The 26,357-nt window shown below is 36.5% G+C and overlaps 4 protein-coding genes and 2 long non-coding RNA genes across 9 annotated transcripts in view; 3 read left to right on the top strand and 3 right to left on the bottom strand.

Annotated features, from left to right (window-relative positions):
* The first annotated feature begins 491 nt into the window (after positions 1–491).
* On the top strand, positions 492–2,609 carry zp3f.1 (zona pellucida glycoprotein 3f, tandem duplicate 1). Its single transcript, NM_001007180.5, has 10 exons — positions 492–583; positions 690–868; positions 1,139–1,224; positions 1,327–1,418; positions 1,501–1,681; positions 1,784–1,889; positions 1,979–2,067; positions 2,177–2,268; positions 2,358–2,438; positions 2,509–2,609. Exons 1-9 carry the CDS (start codon positions 520–522, stop codon positions 2,402–2,404), a joined length of 936 nt encoding a protein of 311 aa, NP_001007181.2. The 5' UTR covers positions 492–519; the 3' UTR covers positions 2,405–2,438; positions 2,509–2,609.
* On the bottom strand, positions 2,180–3,420 carry LOC141378613 (uncharacterized). The gene is made up of 2 exons (XR_012393490.1): positions 3,079–3,420; positions 2,180–2,229 (listed from the first exon to the last, which is right to left on the bottom strand). It is a non-coding gene; the product is annotated as an uncharacterized lncRNA (long non-coding RNA).
* Positions 3,128–8,266, top strand: LOC108179942 (E3 ubiquitin-protein ligase RNF212B). Of its 3 annotated transcripts, none has more exons than XR_012393392.1 (13): positions 3,128–3,191; positions 3,333–3,439; positions 3,520–3,572; positions 4,233–4,307; positions 4,461–4,567; positions 4,654–4,714; positions 4,809–4,837; positions 4,928–4,971; positions 7,257–7,281; positions 7,376–7,424; positions 7,532–7,592; positions 7,731–7,761; positions 7,843–8,193. It is a non-coding gene; the product is annotated as an E3 ubiquitin-protein ligase RNF212B (long non-coding RNA). The 3 variants fall into 3 exon arrangements; XR_011006886.2 differs by having other exon boundaries at positions 3,131–3,241; positions 7,843–8,266; XR_012393393.1 differs by lacking the exon at positions 3,128–3,191 and having other exon boundaries at positions 3,418–3,439; positions 4,203–4,307; positions 7,843–8,191.
* A 515-nt stretch (positions 8,267–8,781) lies between these two features.
* homeza (homeobox and leucine zipper encoding a) lies at positions 8,782–13,902 on the bottom strand. Its single transcript, NM_001007120.2, is given in 2 exon segments — positions 8,782–11,579; positions 13,730–13,902. A coding segment is annotated over 1 exon segment (1,953 nt). The 5' UTR covers positions 11,551–11,579; positions 13,730–13,902; the 3' UTR covers positions 8,782–9,597.
* A 91-nt stretch (positions 13,903–13,993) lies between these two features.
* Positions 13,994–26,357, top strand: part of si:ch211-14a17.10 — a 40,301-nt gene continuing 27,937 nt past the window's right edge. Inside the window, exons 1-2 of one of the 2 annotated variants that reach the window (XM_021471259.3) lie at positions 13,994–14,051; positions 23,980–24,080. The gene's annotated coding sequence lies outside the window, so the exon portion shown is untranslated. Of the gene's footprint in view, positions 14,052–23,977; positions 24,081–26,357 lie in introns of those variants that run through there. The other variant, XM_073928115.1, reaches the window with a different exon arrangement.
* On the bottom strand, positions 15,529–23,442 carry dhrs1 (dehydrogenase/reductase (SDR family) member 1). The gene is given in 9 exon segments (NM_001002205.1): positions 15,529–16,013; positions 16,105–16,185; positions 16,326–16,395; positions 18,477–18,620; positions 18,773–18,905; positions 19,696–19,775; positions 19,920–20,063; positions 20,149–20,292; positions 23,399–23,442. Coding segments are annotated over 8 exon segments (933 nt in total). The 5' UTR covers positions 23,399–23,442; the 3' UTR covers positions 15,529–15,876.

Below are 26,357 nucleotides of genomic sequence, written 5' to 3'. Positions count from 1 at the left end.
TGTTAACTTTTTGTATTCTTGGAAGCTATGAAAATTAAAAATATAAAACATGAAAATAGGTTTGAACTAATGCTAATGTTTACATCCCTCAAAAGGGTCTATACCATGGGTGTCTAAACTCTGTCCTGGAGTCTGATGTCCTCCTGCAGATTTTAGCTCCAACTTCAAAACGCTTGCAGGGATGTTCTAGAAAGCCTTGTAAGAGCTTGATAGCTAGCCCAGGTGTGTCTTATTGGGGTTGGAACTAAACTTTGCATGACACCTGCCCTCCAAGACCGAGTTTGGACACCCCTAGTCTATGGAAAATTCCTCTTATTTTTTAAAATAAAAATCATTTGAAAATGACACTTGAGTTGTGAACAACCAACATCGTGTGATCATCAGAAATGAATCATTAGCAGCTGATGTTAATTAAGCTCACGCAATCAATGCTTACCACATTTGACTCCTTTAATTAGGTTAATTAGCATTCGAAGTGCATAAGTATTTCCTGAAAGAAGATGCGAGTACATCGTCACAATGCAGTCCTTTTTGATACTTGTAGTCTTGCTTTGTCTGGCTTTTTCCATAGTGGCACGAGCAGGTAATTTACACCTTTTATGAGAATGCAGTGTTTATGTTGGACAATGATTTTAACATTTGTTGCACAAACTGATTCTAAGCTAATACCCAAATTTACTTTCCTTTAGCAATCACTCTGAACTGCGGCGAAAACTCTGTTTCTGTGCAATGGAGTGAAGTAGTCTCTCAAATAGATCCATTTCTTCTCCGGTTGGGGAGCTGCCCTCCATCTCGAGCATCTGTGAACGCTCAAGGGTCCGAAGCAGTGTTTCATGCTGAATTTGGGGCCTGTGACATTAGGAGGCTGGTGAGTTTAAATAAGTTCACTTAATTCATTGAACCCATAACTATTAGTTAATGGCTTGAGTAAAGTGGTACTTGGTTTAAACCCCATAATTACCATTAAAAAAAAAAAAACTAAATTCAGGTCTCCTTTTACCTTGGTCTTATTTGAGATTCATTTAGAAAAAAGTGTAGCAATACTGATTTTTTTTTTTTCATTTTTTTCAAATAAATAAATGGAAACCCATAGAGTTCAATCTTTTTCTCAAAGTTCACATTCTCTTCCTCTTCTTAGGTGACAATGGGTGGGATTGTATTTGAGACTGAGATCACTTCTGTGGCTGAAACTGTGTCTTATCCAGTGGCATGTGTTTTTGAAAGGTGATTGCTTTGTCCATTTTAGAATGTGTAACTTTAAACCAATATGCTCCACTGTCTTGATCTTCTGATAACTATAAATCTAAACCATTGACTTCCCCTCAGGCCAAAAGAGTGGTCTCCTCCTTTGTATGATCCTCTGGCGTTTCAAACATATGGCCAGGGGGGTTTGGCCTTTCACTTGACTCTTATGAATGGTGGGTATAAACTCAGTGAAATGTTCTTGAATTAACCTCTTGACCATTTTAATGATCTTTCTGATGCTTTCTATTTTTGTAGATGACTTCAGTGGTTTGGCCACTTCCACAACATTTTCTCTAGGCTCAACAATTCCAATTTCCGCCTCTGTTGAACAATTGGGCCATCAGCCTTTAATACTGTTCTTGGATGAATGTTGGGCCACTACAACACCAATATTGAGTCCAGAGTCTCTCATTCACCCACTAATTACAAATAGCGGGTATGTGTTTGAATATTGTGTGCTTTATTCTAAAACAATTTTCAAGATTGGTGGATTAATATCTTTATTTTGGAATTGATAAACCACCTGTTTGTTTTTAAGATGTCTGGTAGACAGCAAAAAGACAAACTCTAGATTTCTGCCAAGAAACCAGCTTTCAGAGATCCGATTAGGTCTTCAAGCTTTCAGATTTGCCACAGGGCAAGATGTAAGTTGGCTTTAAATTATTATTATTATTATTATTTTTTTTTTTTTTTGGAAACCGCTTTCCTTATTACAAATGTATGTCATCTTCAGATCTACCTGCACTGCAGACTTGTGGCATGGGACCCTCAAGCTCTGGACAGTAGCAAGAAGGCATGTCAATATGACAGTGCCAGCTCACAGTATGAATATTTAATTGCTTGACATTCCTAAATTCATACAATTGAGTCTAACTTGAATGCAAATTGGTTTACCTTGTATTACAAATAGGCTCTCTCTCTCTCTTTGCAGATGGGTGTTGTTGGATGATCCTTCCCAGAGTTCTCTCTGCAGCTGTTGTGACACTAGTTGTCAAGGAACAAAGAAAAGGGAAATAACAGCAGGTGCGTTTAGTGTTTTCAATGGTATAAAGATGAACAGTTGGTCATTTTAAGTGTTAGTACTGAACATAATCTGGTTGCGTGATCTACAGGTTCCTCTGCAATATCTATGCTTGGGCCTCTGGTTATTACAAAGTGATTACAGTGTCAAATACCTTTTTAGGCATGTCCAGGTTTGTACCCTTTATTTAAATTGCTTTTGAGTTTTTATTTATTTTTTATTAATTTGTTGAATTATTTCAGATTGTTCTCCATGCAACTGGAGCTGCTTTGGACACCCTAAGGGTTGAGTTCTTTCTGTTCCTGTTAAACTGTTTATTAAAATTAATAAACTGTTCAAATGATTCTGGTGTTATTCATTTTATTGAAATAAACTTGATCCTATTTCTGCAGAGCAAAATAAGCTTAATGGTGTTTCTTGCTCCGTGAATGAAAGTTTGCTTAAATGATTCATAATTATGAACTTCCTAAATAATAATGAAATGGATGTTCAATTAAATGTGCACCGCAAAGATTTAATCTAAATCAAATTAACCTTGAGTCAACTGACTTAAAACAGCCCTTCTAACTTCTAAAATTAAGTTAGAATATCAACATTGTTTGTTACCTTTCTGTCAGGACTAATTGATCATTATTTACATTGTAGTCTTGATTGGTAGGGCAATTAATCATAACAAATGCAATTAATACGCGCAGCAAGATGGTTAAGTTATGACTATAATAATTTTATTTTTGTGTGTGTGTGGGAAACCAATGGTTTGTTCATTGGGCATTTCAACTTCCAAATGATGTGTACAAAATGTATGAAGTTACCTTCACGGAACTGACCACTAGATGGCGTCGAGTTTGTCGTCGTTGAACTGCCATTTAACGGTTTCTTTTTGGCGCCATCTGTTGGATTAAGTGTGACTCTCACTAACTTGACGGTAGGCCGTGAATCCACTAGCTTCTGCTGAATTGTCATTGTAAACTTGAGGTAATCTCATCAGAGTAATGAGAAAATTGCTAGCTTTACGTCACGGTAAATATACAAAGCACATGTATACGTTAATGTTTGGTCTCCACAGTGGTGAAATGAACTGGTTTCACTGTAACAACTGTTTTGTGAGGGAGGGGAAAAAGTTCGCGGTATCCTCTTGTGGCCATATATTTTGTGAGAACTGCGTGAATTCAAGTAAGTCGTGAATTAATGTCCTGTTTATACTTTTATTAGAGAAAGTAGCGTGGTTCAATTAAGTCTGTGTTCTCCTAAAGGTCAGTGCAGAGTTTGTCATGCCAGCTGCAACTACCTACACATATCTGAGCAGGTGAGTTTAAATCACACCGATGAACAAGTGCTCATTTCACACAGTCAGCAGGTCTTGATCCACAGGGAGCCTTGGTGTGTCTGGTCTGCCCTGGGAACCATATTTTTACCCACCCCCAATCTTCAAAGCTCACCCTGAGGGTCTCCTGGTCCACACTGGATGTGGGCTAGGTGGTTAAACTCGTTTTGAGTGATGAATACAGTTCTGTACTGAAAGAGAATAGAGACATTTCATATGGCAACTGAAATTTCAGAGTAAGTTTGTCATCAGAAACATACAGGCAGATCAACATTTTCATAGTCTGTCAGTATTAACAAAAAATAAGCATGTTAATCAAGCATGCAGAGAATATCAGTATTGTGCAGACTACTTACTATTAAGTATAAAAGGAACCACTCAATAACTAGCTAATTTGATAGCTATAGGCAGACCTACGTGCTAACAGGTTTTCATTAGTAACTAAGAAGTAGTAATGAAAGATTGCAGAAAATACCATTGTTTTAGATTGCTTACATGTTACATGAGAGTGATGGTCTGAAAAATTACAGTTTAAATGTTTTAATTATTGCATTGTTATTATTAGTTAGAGAACAAGTGTATCTTAAAGAAATCATCCTTTTTATTATACAGTCACCCACGTATTCCTTTCATTTTCTGTAGATGAAGCCTCAGGAAAAGATGTTTTTCAAAGATCCAGTGAAGCTTGTTCAGACTCGACTGGAACATATTGCACAGGTCTTACTCATTTCATCCTGCCCAGTTTAAATTTTAACCCACTGCATTTGAAAGGCCAAGGAAATCCAAACATTGTCTTGTTAACCCTGGAACTTGAACTTGAATTTATCACGTGACAATAACTTCAAGGCCTAAGAAAAACATGTGTTTCAGATTGCAATTTTCCAGAAAAGGCAGAAAGAGCGTGTCATCGCTTTCTTCAGAAGCAGGTCTGTGGAACTGGAGCGAAAGCTGAAAGAAGTCCGTGACCAGTGCTACAGGTGGTCTTTGTGTGACTTGGACCTCAAATATATATTTAGTAACACTTGAATAATAGGACTGCTTAGTTACTTTTGTTTTATTTAAGGCAAGTGTCTGAGCTGAAACAGGAGAATGAAGAATTAAAGAAGCCTCTTTCTCAGAGGAGGGTGAGAGTTTCTTGTTGCGCGCTCCACCTCACTTGCATTATACCTTTCGTTCTCTCTCATGTTTCCTGTAATTTTTCTCCCCATACACACTCAGACATCTCCTGGGAGTCTTTCAATTAACGGGTAAATGCAGATAATTGTGTTTAGGTGCTATAATATAATACACTATAAGCTAATATATATGAAATCTAAATATATTATTCCCATTTATAGTGGAACTCCAAGGATGATTCTTCCTGTGGCTGTCACATCACCAGGTAGCAAGTTTCATGGCTTGAGTTTGAAACTTTGGGTGCCTCTCAGTCAGATCACTGGTTGAGTAGTCAGGGCATGGATCAGGGAGTCTCCCAGTGCACTGAAACATTCAGTACCTTAAAATTTTCACAATGCATCATAAAAATCAGGGAGCATTGAAATCCACAATATTGCCTCAATGGTAGTTCTGAAGCATGAAAAATAAATCACATGAACCAGCTCACCACACTTAATGACACAACAGACACAAACACACACACACACATATATATATATATATATATATATCAGTTGAAGTCTGAATTATTAGCCCCCTGTTTATTTCTTTCCCCATTTTTTGTTTAATGGAGAGAAGATTTTTTTTCATCACATTTCTAAACAATAGATGTAATAACTCATTTCTAATTCTCTATATTTTATCTTTGCCATGATGACCGTAAATAATAATTTTCAAGACACTTCTATACAGCTTAACGTGACATTTAAAGGCTAAACTAGGTTAATTAGGCAAGTTATTGTATAATGATGGTTTGTTCTGTTAATGGTTTGTATAGCTTAAAGAGGCTAATAATTTTGACTAAAATGGTTTTAATTTTTTTTTAAACTGCTTCAATTCCAGCCGAAATACAACAAATAAAACTTTCTCAAGTATAAAAAGTATTATTAGACATGAAATTGCTTTGTTAAACATAATTTAGGAAATAAAAAATAAAATCAAAGTATAATAATTCTGACTATTCTGACTCAACTGTGTGTGTGTGTGTAATTATTTTTAGGGGTGTTTCACCTTTATTTGGATTATAGCCTGTAAAGTGTGGGTAGCCTCACATCACCAGGTAAAGTGTGGGTAGCCTCATGCCAGAAACACTGCAATATGTCAGCAAACTTAACCGCTAGGCTATTGGCACTGACTGCCATATTCATGTTTAAGCTTAAACAAATATATAGACAAATACAGAAGAATATAAAAACGGTTGTTTAACATTAATAAATTAATAGATGAAATGTTGTAGGTATATTAAACAATTTATCTGTTGTGTACTTGAAGTGATGTTTATTTATAAACTGATATTAAAAGGATCACATGCTCATGATTTATCCCAGCCGGTCTCGTATTAGCAAATTATGATCTTCCAATCATATGAGCCCTAAGCTACTATAAATAACACCAGTCTTCAGTCCACTTTATCTTCGTTTGGTAGAAACACCCCTTCCTCCCCATTCTCCTCCTTTACCATAGATCGGGCGGCACGGCGGCCCAGTGGTTAGCCCTGTTAGCTTCACATCAAGAACACTGTCGACCCTGGTTCCGCCAGGCCGGTGGGTGGTTCTGTGAGGAGTTTGTTTATTCTCCCTGTGTCTGTGTGGGTTTTCCCTGTGTTCTCCAGTTTCCTCCCACCATCCAAAGATTTACATCATGCATAACAATCAAGCACTTGCCTAGCCCCCTTTTTCTCACGTGTTCCCTTAGCTACTGCAGCCGGGGAGTTCTGAGATCCACAGAACTCAAGCTCCCTTCTTGCTCTGCGAACGGGAAGGAGCCCTGGGCTCGAGGATCCCTTGAGCTCAGGGCTCTCTCCCGGGACAGCATGCCAAACAAGCTTTTGATAGTTCATCAGCTAAGTGTGAACTCTTAAAATGATATTTTATGTTATAAGAATATGTAAAATATGAGATCTGTTGTTGTTGTTCATGAATATTAGAGGAGATGTACAAAGAGGACTTCCTTGTTTTTACTGTCAGCTAGGCATGGGACAAAAAACATTTTCAAGGTTGTTGTTATTGTTTTAAAACCTCCAAAATTTTCTGCTATACCGTTCCTAAGGTATGTGTAAGATTTTTTTATTTACGCTGTTTTTTTTTTTTTTTTTTAAACAGTATCTCAGCAGAAAAGATATCAAAAGATGCCATTTTAAATTATAAATAAATCTGTGTTTTTGAAACAAACAAGGACAGAAGTCGATGATTATTTGAATTATTTAGCCTGGCATGTTTACTGCTCCACAATATTTTTAAAGTTTCTTAAAATATATTGTGTTTAAAGGGGAAAAAAAGTTTACAAGTAACATTTATAAAGAACATATTTTAGAGCAGTAATAACAATACCGTGATATTTCTATTCAAGGTTATCATAACATCAGAATCTTATACTGGCCCATGCCTACTGTCAGTATCAACAACATACTGATTCATGACCTCAGAACCTAGAGAGCTGATTGAGATGCACCCCTTGCCTTCTTGAAGCAAACACTGTTTTGTAAATATTTATTCTCATCACATTCCACAGTCACACCTCATTCTCGAGCTGTCAGGTAGGTTGGATTCTATCATCTTAGTCATTTTTATTTGGTCGATTTGAAATCCCCTTGTAAGAGTAATGAAATTAATTTCTGATTTTCATGCAAGTTCGGGTGACACATTGGAGAGGTTTAGACATTCCAGACCTGGGATGACAGTGAGTAGACTTCTCTGCTATATTTTAGTATATAGTTTGTTTAGTTAAATGTGACCAGTTATCAAGACAAGTGTTTATAACCCTGTTTTACATCTCATTTGGTCTAGACACCAACAGGGTCATCCATCTCTATTTCTACCGTGAGCTCAGTACCAGACCGCAGTTTCAGTAAGTGATATATTATCATACTACTAATCATATCACTCAAATATCATTATAGGTGTTTGTAAAGTAAAAGGAGTCCACTCAAGGTGGGGAATATTGTTCAGACTTATCGTGTGTTTATGTTCTCTTTTTATCTTAAAGGGACACCCAGCTCAGTTAACACTCCCACAAGGTAACCATTTATGCATTTACCAAGACTAAACATTTTGATGCTCTATTAAGCAATTGCATATTTCCTTCTCATTATTTGTAGATCGCAACATACAACTCCAAACAACTTTCATTTCCAGCTTCTGGCTAGACCCTACCTCCAGTCTCCAAGACCATAACTAGTAGTCACATGGATTATCATTATAATCTTCCAAGTTATTGGAAAGGCGTTTATCAGTTGTACTTTACATAAAATCCATTGCAGTGGGTAAAGTATTTGGCCTTTTTTGTATCTGAAAATATCATCTAAATGTTTTACTTGTTTTTGAATTAGCATATTGCAAGGATTAAAATGACACATATGGACAAAATATAACTTGCTTTTATTTTACATTGTAATTGAAATCGCATTTAACTGAGGAAAAACAATAAATGTGTTAATAAGAAATGTCAGTTTTTGCACGCTGGCTCAGTTAGAACAAGGATATAAACAATAAACAAATAAGTCTAATAAATGATATATTTTTAAATATAATAATTATATTATTATTATAGATATTAGTTTGGTCCCTTTTAAAGTATGAGTTGGTCACAGTACTGAGGCATAATTCTATAAACTTACAATTTGTTATACCAGAAGAAACATAGAACATATAATCAATATGCTTGTGTTTGTGTTGTTAAAAGAAATGCTAATTTTAGAAATTGTAATCTAATTAAATTCTTAGCTTAATACTGAATAGCCCAAATAAGGGGTGTCCAAACTCGGTCCTGGAGGGCAGGTGTCCTGCAAAGTTTTTTTCCAACCCCAATTAGAGACACCTGGTCTAGCTCATCAAGCTCTTATTGTGCTTTCTAAAAACATCCATGCAGGTGTGTTGAGGCAAATTGGAGCTAAAATCTGCAGGACCAAGTTTGAACATCCCTGCCCTAAATGATTTAGAGTTCAAGTCATATCATACACCATTTTCCTAATGGAGTGTGGTTCATTTGGCACATTTAATCATTGTTAAGAGGTTAACCAGACAAATGCAACAGTGGGTCAAACTTAATTAGTCATTTTATTCCAATGCATTGTTTCGACTGCCTGAAATTTGCAGACAATAAGGCACAAGATTTTACAAAAACCATGGCTTTTGTTGTCTTTTCCCTGGATACTGAGCAGATCTGTAGTGGAGGAGGGATGTCTTCGAATTGAAATGCTTTTTCATTATGAAGTAGCAGAATTAGAGAAATTGATCCATATAACTCCTAAGTGCGGAATAATAAAGAAAGATAATGGGGCAGGTTTTACATATCCTAAATTAAGGTTAATTATTTTGAGAGATTATCAATATACAGTGCCATATGAATCTTCTAAGATTTAAAAAAAAAAAATTGACAAAAACAATCTTGCATTGCTACTGGTCCAAACAACTACACTACAGTACCTAATAGATAACCAAGCCAAAGTTACTGAAAAAAAAAAGAAAAAAGTCCGAGGATAACATCAGTTCTAAGCAGCAGCAGTTAAGGCTCTAAACAATAATACCATTAACACAATGAAAGGAATTAGAGGAACAGCCAGTGTAAATATGACTCCAACAGATTCACAATACTTAGTAATTAATGTGGTTGAACAGTTTACAACGACCAAAAGTACATTTTGAATTATCAATATCGTTGGTTGAACAAGTTAACAAAAGTAACAAAATATTTAATAGGTATTAAAGAAAATACTTCACATGCTAGTTTTTTAACAAAAAACAGTATTGTATGAAGATAATTTATACTGTGTCTTCAAAACAACCTTGCCTGATTACAGGACCCACAGCAGATTAACAGACATGAGCACAAAGAGTTTTATCTTTTATATTAATCAATCAGCAACAGTGAGCTCTGTGTCCAGTGTTGTACTGTCTTTAGATGCAAACCAGTCTCGCACCTGTTGGTAACTCATTTTTGACTTTCGGCAGAGATTGTCAAGGTCTTTCTCTTGCAGTGGTCCTGTCTGTCGAAAATATAGCTCTAATGGACTCACATCTACAGAATCTGCAGCAGACTTTTGTGTTTTTGGTGTGCCGTTCCCTTGTGACTTACGTTTCCTGTTGCCTTCACTTCCTGGGGTTCCACTGCCATCGGCAGCTCCACTTTGTAACATTGCTATCTCAGCAAGCACTTGCTCACGTACGTCAGCATGCACCCAACGTACATGGCCATTTTTTACAGCGTAACGAGTGTCCCCAAACCACTGGATAACATCAGCACGAGGCAAAGATGTTAGTTCCACTACCTCTGTGTATTCGCCACTTTTTGGCCATGGGCAGTGCTGGAAGTACTCCTTCAGGATGGTCAGTTGCTCCTTTGTTTTCCTTGGTCGTCCAGCCACTGTTAATACTGAAGAAGGAGACGAGTTGTCTGGGAGGTTTAAGGAGGTATTCAAAGAGTTTGCTTTGCGTGCAGATTTTGATGACCTGGCTGTGTGTTTCTTGGATGGGGTGATGGACGGAGGAGAGGAGGAGGAAGTGGGTGCTGCTGGCTCTGGTGTTGCCACACAACGTCCTTCACTTTCCTGTTCACTTGCAACTTCATCATTGTTCTGCGTCTCACTTTCTTCTGAACATTTCTCCTCATCCACTCTTATTGTTCCTTCTTCAAATGACTCAAGTGTGTTAGACAGGAAAAGCTGGAAAAACTGGGAGGTCTTTGGCCGATTCCTTCGCGATCCTTTAACACAAGTCTTTTCCTTGCCTTTGTTGTCAACATGCTGCGTAGTTTGCTTTTTAGTAGTGAGAGAAAGTGGCTGAGCCTCCTGAGACTGTGGTGACAGGCTGCAGTTGGGATCATCTTTTTCTCCTTGAGTAGCAGGGAGGGACATTTGCAACCCCCTACCCATCCGTAGCTGGTAGCGACTGTCACTAAACCATTTTCGAATCTCATTACGAGTTAGGCTTGTCTCATCTTGTAAGCGCTGAAGCTCAGTCTCATCAGGCCAGTTCTCCTGTAGAAAACTCTTACGCAGAGCAGTTAACTGGGCTTTGGACTTTTTGTAGCGGCTATGCCGTGGCTGCTCAGATACAACTGGAGACTCTGTAGCTGTAGGGGGGGTAGCTGCTTGAGACGTCTCTGGTATTTCTACTGGTTGTCGGTAGTAGTATGAATCCTGAGGTGGAGGGAGGGATGAACGGAAACGTGAGGGAGCAGGAGAGAGCTTTGCTGGTTCTGTACTTTCAGTTTTAGGTCTTTTGCGAGGCATTTGTGGACTTTGTGCTAGATCTTCTACCTCTGTAAAATCCTTACTATCATTTTTCCTCTTAGTACTGCTCTCTTTATGTTCAGTCTCAGTTTTTTGCTCTGGCCTGGCCAGCTTGAGCCGTGTCTCTTCAATGTCCTCTGAAGCCCAGCTGATTCCATACTTGATGCGTTGCACCATGAACCACACTTTGACTTTATCTAATGGAAGAGTGCACACACGTGCAAGAGTGCTGACCTCTTGAGATGTTGGGTAGGGAAAGATGTTAAAGGCCTGAACAAGTTCAGGAATGCTATCCAGCTCACGTGTTTGATCAGACTGTGTCCACACTAGCTTCAGTCCTTCAGACACCAAAGGAAGACATACTACAGAGTTATTGTTAGTGCTAAAGCTTGCTGCGGTGGTGCCATTGCTCTCTCTTGGTCTGTGATTGGAGGCACTTGCATGTTCTTTTCTATCGGAATTGTGTTGGTATGGTGATTTTTGCTGCTTTGAGCTGGTGAAGGTTCCATCTTGCCTTTTTACTGCCACCCCTCTTGGAGAGATAATTTTCAGGTCATGGACACTGTGCGTCGCCATCAGAGATGTCACACCTCTATTGCCACAGACTGAAAAAATGAAAAAGAAAACACAGACGTTAAAATCAAGCAACTGAAGGATTTTTTCAAAGATGTGTCTTAAAAACTGTGAATGCTAATCAGTTCAGCAAATTAGACAAATGAACAATAAAATAATTTAAGGCCCAAGCTGTGAAAAGTGCATTTGCCCTCATGAGCAGCATCAAAATTATGACATGTACATCATGCCATTAAAAAAAAAAATTGGCTTTTGGACAGTTGTTTTTTGGTAACCGTTAAAATCCTGTTCGTTGTTTGTAAGCCGGATTTGCAAGGGGTGAAGAGGTTGGAATGCTGGGGGTTGGTCGACTGTTGCTGGCTGATGGGTAAACGGGTGGGGTTCCGTCCAGTTTTGACTGGTCGAATCTACAACAGATTTTTTCTGCTCACTTTCAAGATGCCTTAAACATTAGTGCTGGACTTCTGACAATATTGATGCCTATCCGGGAACTCACAATGACTCATGCATGACTTTCAAGGAACGCTGTTCATCAAACTCCCTGAAAGTCATTAAACTGGGACTTTACGGTCAACTCTATAGTCCAGCCATTGACTTTCCTCTCTAAAGTTGAAAGAAGGACAGATGTCACCCCTTCCCCCTGCCCGTTCTCTTCCACACATTAGCCTTTTATTAAAGCCTGTCGTATACTCTACACCAATGCACACCCAACCCCCACTTTGGTGGACTTGGGCAAAAAAAGATGGGGGGCCCTGCCCTTCACAACTCCCTTGCCCCTTTCCAGAGCACGTAATGGTCCACTTCCCCCGTTTGCTTAACTCACTAGAACCATGTAGAGTTCGTTTAACCTTCCAACAGATGGCCAAGAGATAGTAAGCGTCTCAGTTAAAAAAAGGCAACAAAAGTTAGTGCAATTTGTCGAGCTCATTTGTTTGCCAGTTCTGCAGTTTGTCTACAGAACACATTACAATCTTCAATGCAGACGTACATCATCTCATACTGAGCATGTGTTTAACATTACATTTTTTTTGTTATAACTTTAAAATCTAATTGTCATTACATTTCTTGTACTTACTAGAACACCTTAACTCCTTATAGTTATCAATTTGTAAATCAATGACAGTGTCTTGAATTTTAGCTTGTTCAAGCAGCATCCTGTGACTTCAATGAGTCTAAAACGGAGCTGAACTGTGAACCACAGAAACAAACTTTGCCAATAGTCTACGCAAGCATAGTCTTAGGCAATCCTGCTTGGAAAGGCTTTGCCAATATTAGGCAATTTACCACTACAAGCAACGAGTAGGCCAGTCATCTTCAAAACAAGTTAGAGGTGAACTTGACAGGACAAATTCCCGACCGCCTGTGGTGAGCTCATTTATCAGATGATGACTTGGAACAACATGGAATGACTCGACTATGCGTAAAGTCCCTTAAAGATAGGGAAGCTTTGGTCACCATGTTGTTTACTAGTCCTATCATTTATATTTAAGTGTGTAATTAACAAATTATTTATCTTGTGAAAATATTGTGATAATTCTATTATTCATGACTTCTGTTATACAAATGTTTAATCATTCATAATTAATTGTAATTTAATTTCAGACATAAACGTACTTTCATTCCTATACACTCTGAGAAATCCATAAATCCAGTTTTCTCCCTAAAAAACTTGGTTAAAACTAGTTTGAAATTACGTCAGTGCCCGATGTTTGTACGTGGCCTCTGTTATAATCAGCTTATGTGGGGAACTTTTGACGCAGGTCGTAGGATGTGAGATGAGGTCATTACTGTGCGTGTTCATCCAACAAACAGTAAGCAGGTGTAAGAGCCATTATAAGCGAATGAATGAATGATAAACAAGGGGTTAAGCCAAAACAATTCTTATAAACGACCCCTTTTGTGGCGCAGGATCCGCTCACGCTTCAGTAACGCACATAAACAAACTCCCGTTGTCCCACTTTAACCGCACGTTCCCGTTGAATCTCGTTAATTTACACACGTTCCCCATTCAAACAAACGCTTCAAATAACGTAAACACGATGCGAAGCACGACATTATAGTCTGACCCCTCGCGTGGCTTTCAGGACCAAAATAACAAGCTTCGAGAGCATTTAACCCGTCCTGGCTCCTCTTTAAAAACTTCTCGAGTGTAAACTACAGCAGTTCGCGTGAAACAACTCACCGCTTGAATTTCTCTCAGGGTTGTTTGTGGAGACGCCACTTCAGCTGGTCTGTATTCTCCGTTGTCGCTTTTGTTCTGGAAATCCCAAAGTGTTTTTCGCCTGTCCGGTCAGACCGAGGCTAGACGGAGAGGATCAGGAAACTCTCGGACCAGCCCCCTCTTTCTCGTGCAATGACTGTGCCGTGGACGTGCAGGTCCAATCCGGGAAGGAGAGGGATGGGAGGAGGAGCACAGCTGAAACTTGGCCCCGTGAATGCACTTCCCATCTGGGATGTGATTACCATAAGAATTGTGCCACATGATAAGTTTTAGGAGTCTCCAGGTAAGGATGATTGAATATCATTATTCTTTGAATAGAGGTGTAAGAGATAGTTTGACGAGTACCTTTCAGTTCAGGAAAGGTAAAGCATTTATTCCACAAATAAACATCAACAACAACAAAAACGTTAAAACCAAAATAAATAATTGATGTTAAGTTACTCTACCTCAGGCAATACTAAGGTGACTTTTGTCTTTGATTCGATTAAATGGTTAAAGGGACAGTTCACCAAGGAAATAAGAATTTCCTTATAGATTCTAACACTCTAAACTTTTATGAATTTCTTTCCTCTGTTAAACATTTATTCATTCTTTTTTGTTGTTGTTGTTGTTCAGCTTAGTCCCTTTATTAATCTCGGGTTCACACAGCGGAATGAACTGCTAACTTCTCCAGCATATGTTTTATGCAGCAAATGCACTTCCAGCCACAACCCAACACTGGCAAACTCCCATACACTCTTGCATGCACACATACACTACGGCCAATTTAGCTTATTTAATTTACCTATAGCGCATGTCTTTGGACTGTGAGAAAACCAGAGCACCTGGAGGAAACCCACGTGAACATGGGGAGAACATGCAAATTCCACACAGAAATTCCAACTGAGCCAGCCAGGGCTCAAACCTGCAACCTTCTTGCTGTGAGACGATCTATTGTGCTACTCATTGTGCCACTGTGACGCTCTGTTGAACATAAAACAATATATTCTGAAGAATGGTGGAAACTAGCAGCCATTGGCATCCACATGAACAAAATATTTAATAAATACTTTAGATATTGTGCTACAATGGCTACAGCTTTCCATTATTCTTTAAAATATCTTCCTTTGTGCTTTACAGAAGAAATAAACTCAAACAGTTTTGGAATAAGTGGAGGGTGACCAAATGATCATAGGATTTTCATTTTTGGGTTAACTATCCCTTTGATAAGGTTTTTAAATGAAACAAATGAATGATTTATAAAATATCAGTCAACAGCTACCGAAATTGTGAGATTCAAACGTATAGAAGCAAATAAAACTTACACTAATACTGTAGCTACTGATTATTAGATTGAGGACTAGCAAGGTGATTTAATAATTTGAACATTATTTGCAACATTATTACATTTCATTAGCAGCAAATGGTCCTAAGCATTTAATTGAATTTTGTAAACTAAAATGGTTTGTTTACAATGAAGAGGGAACTGCATGTGTTGTTTTGCTCACCCTAATGGTATGCTGTAGTGCTTAAACTAGTGCAGCATATAAATTGCTAAAATCTTCTTTAGTGTTCTACTGAAGAAAAAAGTCACCTACATTCTTAGGAGTGATAAAATTGTATTTGATTTTGGATGACCTACACCTATAACTGTAGATAAAAGTCCTGATTAACTTGATTGCGTTTATTTTGGCTGCATTTTTATATGAGCAACTTCTAACTAAGCGTTTTTTTGTGCTTATGATCAGCTTACAGTCTTTATCCAATTTATTACATGTCTGTTAACCAATGCACATAAAAGATTTATTTGAAACACAAAAAAAAAGACCAATAAAATGTTATGAGTTTATTGCAATAACTTGTTTGGCAAGTACACATTTAGTACTTCATACTGTTTCAGGTTAAATGGAGTAAATATTAAAACGCATGATAGTTTTTTTCATTTTTGAAAACAGTGAATTGTGATAGCAGTGTGCTGAAAAAATGGGAAATAAATGGCATTTAACCAGTACTAATCACTTTGTAAAGTTTAACAATATATTATATTTAGAAACAACATAATTGGAATGAATGAAGAGAGAAGAGAGAATTAACCAAAAAAGCAGGCTCTGTCTCTGCACCAATGCAGGTTAGAAATTACCACTGCCAAGACTCAGCAAGGACCGAGGCACTCTGATGAATGAAGGAGTAAAAATGGATAGCCAGGACACGTAGGGTATCTGGGAAATGGCAAACTTCAGAGAGGTGTAATCCACAATACTGCGACCTAAACAGAGAAAGAGTTCATCAAATACAGTGCAGTTTTATTTTGGAACCCTTACATCTACGGCATGTATCTTTTTTTATAAGAATCATACCATCAACATCCTTAAATCCATAGCGCCGGGCCAGTTCACAGGTCATCAACACTTGTCCAGTCATTGACATCAGACCTTTATCTGTTTGTCACAAAAAAGTTAACACATTCATAAGCAGTTCACATTTCATCCATTAGATTTTTAAGATAATCTCATTACTTTTAACTTTCAGTTCTCATTAAATCAATAATAAAATTACAATAATAACAATAATATCTAACCTTTCGCTAGCTCAACTATGCATCGTCCACTAAGCTCCGTCGTCTCACCATTAGTGAAAACGTCCTTGTACTGAGAAAGACAGATTGTATAAAGTTATTAAATGAGTGGCTTGTTGTACTAAAATACCTAAGGCATGGTGTTGTTAAGGTCACTCCCAGTTTGCACTTATTGAATAGACTTGAACAGTCAAATACCACCCTTTTGTGTTATCAATTTATTCCAGATTAACTTAAGAAGCAAACGTTTAACTGGAGTAAGATTCCCAAATGAAGGGATGGTTCATCCAAACATTTTATGGGTCCTATCATACACCCGGCACAATGTGGCGCAAGGCACGGCGCAATACTCTTTTGCTACTTTTAGCTCAGCGCAAGAGTCATTTTGAGGTGTTGCGCCACGCTGTTTAAATAGCAAATGCATTTGCGCTCAAATGTGCGCCCATAGGCGTTCTGATCTAAAAAAGCAGGTGTGTTTTGACGCGTTGCTATTTTGAGAAACTGTAAATAGTCTGATCTTTAGACCAGAACAAAGTTGGTCTATTGTCTGGTGCAAAGTGCACCTGGCTTACACACTACAAACAAGATGCAGAGCAATACGCAAATATCTTTACATATGAAAAATATATAATATCTTAAGGATATATATAATATAATATAATAAGGATATATACAGGATATAAATATAAATGATTAAAATATTACAAAACATTAATTTCTAGCCTACATGAAGATTTAAACACCACTGCCTTACTTTCTTTATCTCGGGAGGCTTTTTCAGTTCATTCAATTTGCTTTTGTATAATGTTATTATTATTAGCAGTATTATTTATTATATCCATATTTATATTTGTTTTATTAAAAACAAGCTTAGATTTGTCCACCTGTCAAATTTTAGACCATATGGGGCATGGCAGGTGTATTTGGAAATAACTCAGTATTTTGACCACACTTGGTTATTATTGTTCATTTATTCGTTTGCTAGAAATTAGAACTGAATTTAGAAATAGTTTTGAAACAAATCTTTGCGCTTAACAAACGAAATTAATTATTTATAGGCTAATTGATGTCTGTGTGTAAAGGTTTCCCTATCCACGAGAGCAAAAGCGAAAGTGAACTTACTTTACGTCAAAATTCGCTTATGGCGCGACACAGCTGGCTCTTAAAGGAAATGGGAGATGACTCTCTAATTGGTTTATTCTCAAAACACACCTATAACTCATTAAGAAAATAAACTCAACCCTTTTAGACCATGCGCCATGGCGCAAAGCAGATTTTCCCATCCTTAAATTAGAAAAAATGCGTTCTGACACGCCCTGAAAGCGTTTGCGCCCTGCGTTTTGCGCTCTGCGCATGGACCGTCAAAATAGAGCCCTAATTCTGTCATTGTTTACACTTTCTTGACTCATTCAAAACTCAAAGGTGTCAAAAGCAAGTAGTATCTGGATGCAGCCTTTATGATGCAAGCTGAGATTGCATCGCTCAGTGATGCAATGTCAGACACAATGCACTCAATGGAGGTAGGGTTAGGGGTGGGGTTAGGTGAGTACATTTAAAAAGCATTGAATGCAGCTCAGATTGCATCTGCACCAAGTCTGCAGCCAGGCCCCTCTCGTCAAAAGACTTGTTCAGAGTTTTTACAGACTGGTTTGGAACAAGGCAGCAGTCCGTAAATGATGGCAGAATCTTTTATTTTTAATGAACTATTCCTTTAAGTATCCACAGCACTGTAGGAAAGCTAAAGTCATCAAGGAAGAAGAGCAAAGGGAAATCTGGGGGAAGACAATCTGTGAATGTAGTCTCCACGTATAACTGGATGTTTTTGAACACTGTTCATTGTAAAAACTGCCATGCACATGTAAAAGTATTTACATTTTTGACCAATTATATAAAATATTATGCAAATTTCATTGATAAATCTACTTATACAGTAACTTTTACAATAACATTTCAGACAAGCTGTGTTTCCTGTCTTTAAACTAGTTTTACACATCTGTGGGTGAGGATACAGCAATGGCTAAGTGAAATATGTAGTTTTGTGAAAGACCTGTTTTGTATCATTTGGTGGTCATTTACCTAATTTCTTGGTCCATTTACATTCTATCATTTAAATGCTAGTTAAAAATCTGCAAATTTTGATTAATGACTGCTTACTTTGGAATCAAAACCTGGAGGTCCTTCATCTTGAGACATATACTGTTTAATTGTCTCAGTCTGAACTGCTCCTGGCCACAGGCTTACAGAAGCAACGCCTCTCTTTTTCAGTTCGATTCCCATGTCTGCTGCCATTCTGTCACACTAAAGGAAAAAAAAAAATCTGAGCAAAATGTTTACGAAAAAGCAATGTAAAAGAGAAGTGGTGACCGTTGTGTGCAACTGAATTAATCTGGCTTTTATATTTGATAACCATAAAGCACTGCAAATATAGAATATGTAATGCTGTGACTCACTGCAGCTTTGCCGACACCATAGGGCACATTAAAGAGATAGCGCAGGCCACCCATGGATGATATGACCACAATCAAACCTTTACCCTGAGCCACCATCAACCTAGCAGCATAAACTGAACAGAAGTAGTGACCCCTGTAAAAAAACACAAAAAAAAAAAACAGTAGCATTGATCTCTTAAGTGCCTGTGATGAAATGTGAAAATAAATTGGGGGAAAAATGTAATACAGTATTTAAGTTGTCTTAAGCCATGGTCACACGCTATAGACTCTAATTAATATGCATGCAAATGCGGAAGACCGGAAACGCAAGCTTGTGAGAAAAGTTTTGCATGTCATCGCAAGCTTGGTAAACTCCGACCTGGGAAATCGCACAGAAATTTTAAATATGGAGCAATTACTCGCTTTTTGAATGTCTAATCACCTCTTTTCACAGCGTCACATGACATAATTACATTTGCTCAAACTCGAATGTGACTGTGGCTTTAGTTGCTTAAGTTTTTGTTGTCACAAAGATGTTTTTGGTTGTTATTAATGTTAAACTTGTACTACTACCACCACAGAAAATATCAATTTAAAATAGTAATAAATTGTAATATTTCACAATATTAATTTACAGTATTTCTATCAAATAAATGCAGCCCTTCTGAGTATAAGAGACATTTAAAAAAAAAACATTTTAATAATTTTACAACCAGTAGTAATTTTGAGCTTGTGAATGAATGGAAAATGCTAGAAATTGTGGCCCAAATCTGTTGGTTTTCTATTTGGGCCATTTCCAAACAATCATGTGAACAACTGCTGGATCTGTGTAATAAATCAGAATTGAATGCTAATGCTTGCAGCGTGAACGCAATCTTAAGTAAATGACAAAAAGTTTTCAATCATATTCAGAATTATTCATTCATATTCCTCCAGCACTGCACCTGAGTCCAGTGTTGTTGATGGTGTCCCAAATACCTGGATCCACCTCCCAGAACTTCTTGCTGACATTGTCCAAAATAGCCTAGCACAGATATAAAAACATCAAGCATTCACCAATGACTAAACATTACATCAATTGTTATCTGGAACTAACCTGTACACCCTTAGTCATTTTTTTGGTTTTGTTTGAAGATTTTCAATAATAATAATTGAAAACAAAACTGACCTGTACACCAGCATAGGCGTTGTTCACCAAGATGTCAAGCCTGCCGTTTTGCTCACGCTCAACACGTTCGAACAGCTCCTTGATGTCCTCCTCTTTAGATGAGTCACAAACCACTGGGAGACACCGGCCTCCTCGCTCTGCCACCTGTCATCATGAAAATAAAAGAACCATGAAAGCAATATCATACACATAAAAAAACAATTACACTAACAGTAACCAGTTTCCAAACCTCTGCTGCTGTCTGCTTCAGACTTTTCTCCTGTCGACCAGTGATGTACACAGTGGCGCCAGCTTCAGATAACTGAAGCGCAATACCTCTTCCAATTCCTCTGGAAGCACCAGTCACCACACAAATCCATCCTGATAGCGCCATCTGGCAAACACAGACCGATAACAGTAATGGCTATGTCCATTTTATGAAGTGCTTCTTGTGAATTACATCTTTGAACTGGCCCACAAAACAATTTAAATTGATTCTATTGCAAATTGTCCACTCACTGACCCAACAGATCGAATACAGTGACCAAATATGGGTCCTGTCCTAAATGTCACACTTTGTGCATTTGCTTTCTTATGAATTTTATTTACATTGGCTATTATTATACTGTTTTAAACTTCAGAGGCCATTTTGCTTGCCCAATATGCAATCATCTAACAAATGAAATCAAAAATTGAGGACTAGAATGAAGTTTTACACACTAATGTTTAGCCTATCCCAGCTGGGTCAAGGGCTGTATTTGGTTGAAATATCGTAATCTATCAAATGCTATCAATTAGGGCTGCACTATATATATATATATATATATATATATATATATATATATATATATATATATATATATATATTGGATTGGATTTATTTTAAATAGTTAATTTTCAACATTTTTATGAGCGATTCACTTCCCTAAAGAATCAGTCCAATCGATCATTCATTCATTTATTCATTTTCTTTTTAGCTTAGTACCTTTATTAATCTGGGTTTGCCACAGCGGAATGAACCGCCAACTTATCCAGCATATGTTTTATGCAGCAGATGCTCTTTCAGCTGCAACCCATAACTGGGAAACACCCATACACTACTGACAATTTAGTTTACCCAATTCCCCTATAGCACATGTCTTTGGACTTTGGTCAAATGGTAACTCCACACAGAAATGCCATTTGACTTAGCCGAGGCTCGAATCAGCGACCTTCTTGATGTGAGGCGACATCGCTACCCACTGCGCAACTCTCCAATTGATCTAAATGTATAAATTATTTCTTAAATAGCAGTTTAAGTCATATGGAGAAATTGTTTATTTATTGCAATATTTATTGCAGAAAAACAAAATATCGCAAGTGCAAAAACACAAGTTTATCTTATAAAACATAATTAATATACAATATACAATATTTTTTGTCACTATGTTTTGTTGAATTGTGTGCTTTTTTATTTATGTAGCAATTATTTTATTCTATTTATTTTTTTCCCTTGTAGTAATTATTTTTATTTATTTTATTTCTTTTTTTTACGAGTATAGCGTAAAATAACAAATAACGTCAAGAAATACGATGCAAGTCAAGTACAATGTATGTTAAATGTTAAAGTTAAACAATGTTAAAAATGTTAAATGCAATGTTAAAGTTTGTAAAACTGAAGACGAAACCCTGATTCACATCTTCACAGTGTGAAAACACAAAAATCTTTTGTAATAGCTTATATCTTTATATAGGTAATTACATTGCTTCTTCCAGCCCCTTTCAACTACAAGATATAATTTGTCACTATAAAGGTGAATTTGTTATACCAGAGAACTACATTATTAGCTTTTTTATTTTGTATGGAAAATATTTTATTCACAAACAAAAATTCTCGAATTAGCAGCCTTTTTACCCCACATTTTTAAATTGAAATTGATGTTTTTATTTAGGCTCTTGGATCTATTTTTCTATCATATTTATCTATCATGGATACATAAATCCTTCTTTCCTCTTGCTGTATTTGTGTTATTTATGTATGTCTGTTTATTTTTTTTCCATTTTTTTTCTTTTTTTTTTTTTTTTTACAGATTTATGTCTTTATAATACTATTTAACCTGATCTGTTAAGTTATTATCATTGGTACTATTATTGTCTTTTTGTGTAAGATCGAATTTTCTATGTTTGTTATTGAAGTCAATAATAAAAAAACAAATGTAAAGAAAATATCAAAGGCTTAGATATAAACAATATCACAGGAATACGTGATATACAGGCTTGGACAATTCGCATGGCTTTTTGATTTTTTAAGGTAATATGGACTCAATATAATGCTTCACTTCTCCTTGTAGCAATTATTTGTAAAAGGTTTCGTAATTTGCTCTTTTTTATTTTTTATTTTTTGAATGCTTGAAAAACATTAACAACAAACGTCATCAATCAAACAACAACAATCCAATTGTTTTCAGTAATTTAGTCCAAAACAAGAGCCAAGTCCTTCATTAAAGTTCTTGTTTGTATTGTTTTTAAGTTTGTTGATGCCTCAATAGGCTCAAAATACATTTTCATTTCAATTTTACACCTTGCTTTTGTCCAAAAAAAAAAAAAAAAACACACATTCACATTCACACATTGTCACATTCATGGAAAACAAAGATAACATTCTTATATGTAAATTTACAATCTGCCTCCACATAATCTTTTATACAATTAAGAATATCACACCTAAATGTCATTAAATGAGGGCAATTCCAAAATAAATGAACAGAAGTTTAAGGATTCACTAACAACAAAAAAACAGTTGTTGTTATGATCATTTATCACTTCTAAAGATTACACTTGTCTGGATAGCATGTATGAATCAGTTTAAATGTAACTTATCTTATTTTGTTTGTAATGAAAATCGTGGGGTAATGACCAAACTTTCTTTCATTATTTTTTTTATTCATTTTTTCCCTTGAAGGTTTTTGTAATATGCTGATTTAATACGTCATAAACGCGTAATGAAGTAATAATCACGTAATGACGTATTTACGTGATTGCAGAACGTCTGAATCATTTTGCGGTCGGTTCTAAGTAACTGTTCATAGGAACCGATTCGTGCAAATGAATCAGCTAGCAAGTAATTGGCAGAGAGAAATGAAAGTCCGTCACCCTGTGGTCTCATGCATTTATTACAACCTTTGCAACTGATGCGTCGTCACAGTTATTAACCAAAGCGTCGAATAGCTCAAATACAGTAAATAACTTGTGTTACTTGTCTGACAGCGTTGACATGTCTCGTATAGTGGGGATAGTTAGAAACACACTTCGCCATTACGAGCATTCTTTTACTTAAACGCAATACGCACTTTAAGATGAACGCAGCATGTAGTTATACCCTCGTGGAATGGTAATTAAATAACTTTTGCCTACATCTGAAATCTCTATTACACAGTCACATGTATGGCACTAATATCATAAGCCCTATTTGGCCATACCGACCTTTTATTTACATGCATTTATGTAAACAGTATACGCACCTGATGAAGCTAGTTAAACGTCGGATGATGTGTGTTTCAGGAACTTTCGCCTGGATCTGAAATCTCCAACAAGAGGAAAATTAGGTGAAATGCTAACTTAAATAACACGCAGATAAGACATCCCTGTTTATGACCATCCCTTTCCCGTAATACATCTAATAGCATGCGTATGGAAAATCCAGGTCCTTGTTAAAACATTTCAAACATTTGTTGTACTGTACCCTACAGCATACTAACTGTTCCCTCTTAAATGTGTACACTAACTATTCAGATGAAAGTAGCTACAATAACAGAAACCATAAGTTATAATGGTTTCCACAACAAATGCCATAAAAACATTATAAACCATCCAAAAAAAAAAAAAAAAAACTTGAAAAGGCCATTATTATTTTTGTGTGTGTGTTTTGGTACACAATCCTTTAGGATTTGGTCAATGACTCAACATGAATCATATGCATCAACCGTCTTAACCATTAAAACCAATTAAATTCTGTTTTTTTATTATTATTAATATTTAGGGATTTGAAATTTTTTATTTGAATTATTATCTTTTAAAGAGATTTTCCCACTTTTATTGACAGATGAAGAGAGAAGAGCTGCATCCAGAATCCTGTTCTGAATCCTGATTGTAATCTTTCTTTATAGAAGCATGAACTTTTGTCTGGAAATAGTAGATATCCAGGTACTTTTCACCTTCTTTTTGTCAGATACTAAGGGTCTGTCCTTGTACCACAGTTGCATTTTTGCCCTTGACCACTTGTAAGCAGTTACGTTAAATATTTTCTGTATTTGACTTTTTATTAAGTTCCAGAAAAAACGAAACACTGGCCCTACAACAAAACAACTCCACAAATATTGCTAATCACTATAATTTTTTACTTGTGTTTTTGATTATGGTGCACCAAAGGTCTTGCAGCAATGACTTTTTGTGCACTTCACTATTCTTCTTCGTTCCAGACCACTTTTGCACTAAATCCACTTTAATGTCACATTGCCTATAGTCAGATGTTATCATATTACAAAATTTAAAGACCAAAGTCCAAAACATCATTTTATTCAACATCACTGGTATTTTTACTTACAATAGCAAGTGGAGCAATTTTTCAGTCACTTTATTTGAGGTGTTTTAAGGTGCACAATACACACCCTTTGATATGAATCTACCAAAGGTTAGTGCTATAATAATGATGATAAATAAATAATATTTGTTTTAATAATAATTAACAATTTAACAATAGTTAACAATATTCTGTCAAAACCCATCAATGCAAATGTGAAAAGTTTATTGCTACACACTCAAAAAGCTATATAATAGCTAAATAATAAGAGTTTGGACATGGAAATGATGTAACGTCAACCTCAAACTCTATTGTTTCCTCTTTCCCATGTAAATCCCACTGAAAAACAGGACAATCCCATCAAAACAGACTCTGACGTTACTCACAGGATCATTAATATGCACGCATCCAGCTGTGTTTGATTGGCCACAACACTTTCTAGTGAGATTACAACAATTATAATGCCCCTAATTTTCAAAGTTTAACAAAGATTATTATAATTCATATGTATGTGGGACTCCTATTTTGAAAAAAGGACAGGCATTAGCTTTCGGGTATGGCAGTGCAACAGCATCTTATCTATTTATTCAAAAACTCTGCAAAGACAGATGATACATTTATTCAGCACCCTTTTGTTCAACTCCATATTTTGTTAGTGTACATGTACATTTGTACTTGTACATTTGTATTAAGGCAACAAACACAAGTAAACTTTAAAATATAAGCGTTAATACATTCAGAGTACATCACGTGTTTGAGTACTAAAGACATGATTTGTGGCAGCTATTTGAAAGCATGATTGCAAAGCTCATTATTATTCACAACTCTTCCAAATAAAGTAAAATCAAAGCTTTCCTTTAAAATCTATTTTAAATCCACTTTAGAATCCATTTCTGAAGATTTTTTGCACTCGGCTTAGTCATACCTAAATTGGACAGCAATTTAAACATATCAATGCATTGTATTGCAAAAGCTGTAATTGTTATCAATGGGGCTGAGTTTATTGTTTGAATTAGATTAGATTCAACTTTATTGTTATTATACATGTAAGTACAAGGCAACACAATTCAGTTTAGGTCTAGGAGTGCAGTAGCAGCAAGTGCAAAAAAACAACTATAGTGATATTTACAGGATGTACTATAAACATTATATAAAGGTTATATTAACTTTGAACAGAGATTTACAATAGATTAAAATATGTACAGGTTGCTATTAATAAGAAGGGGTATGCAGAAAGATGTAAACATAATTACAAATACTTATGTACAGTGGTTATGTACAGTTCAAGATGAATTAGTACAACGTAGTGTGATAAATGTGTGGAATTTTAATTGTGCAAATATTTAATAATAAATAATGCAGTGTTTATGGGGAGTGTAAGTCATGAGGAGAGTGTGGTGGTGTATGAGGGGAGGCAAAAGAGTCAGTGGGGGGCAGAGTTCAAAAGGGAGACAGCTCTGGGGAAAAAGCTGTTCCTCAGTCTACTCGTTTTTCTCTGAAGCGCCCTCTGGAAGGCAGAATAGAAAACTATGAGCAAGGTAAGAGGAGAATACTGTGTGCCCGGTGCAAACAGTCCCTGTGATGTGTTGGGCAGTTTTCATCACCCACTGCAGAGTCTTACACTTAGCAACAGAGCAGATGGTCAGGATGTTTTCTATTGTGCAGCGGTAGACATTCACCAAGATGGCTGAAGACTGGTTCTTCTTAAATTGCTTCTTAAGTATTGACCAGGTTGGAAGTGTTAGTGGTCTAGGACAGGTCCTTTGAGATGTGGGTCCACAGGCAGGATGAGACAGGTTCATCAGACATCTCATTGATGTAAATACTTATGCAGTGGTATTATTTATTTTATTTTACACTTGAATTAGTTGGCAAAGTTGTTAAAAAGCTATTCTATAGTT

The sequence above is a fragment of the Danio rerio genome, chromosome 2 (assembly GCF_049306965.1).
Source record: "Danio rerio strain Tuebingen ecotype United States chromosome 2, GRCz12tu, whole genome shotgun sequence".
Taxonomy (NCBI): domain Eukaryota; kingdom Metazoa; phylum Chordata; class Actinopteri; order Cypriniformes; family Danionidae; genus Danio; species Danio rerio.
Note: the sequence above shows the minus strand (reverse complement) of the source record. Positions and strands in the feature narration are given on the sequence as shown.

What these genes read in the sequence shown, in the direction of transcription:
- zp3f.1 (NM_001007180.5), top strand. Translation starts at nt 520, where the DNA reads ATGCAGTCCTTTTTGATACTTGTAGTCTTGCTTTGTCTGGCTTTTTCC. An exon ending in GTGGCATGTGTTTTTGAAAG is followed by an intron (nt 1,225 to 1,326) that starts GTGATTGCTTTG and finishes ACTTCCCCTCAG; the next exon opens with GCCAAAAGAGTGGTCTCCTC. An exon ending in TATGACAGTGCCAGCTCACA is followed by an intron (nt 2,068 to 2,176) that starts GTATGAATATTT and finishes CTCTCTTTGCAG; the next exon opens with ATGGGTGTTGTTGGATGATC.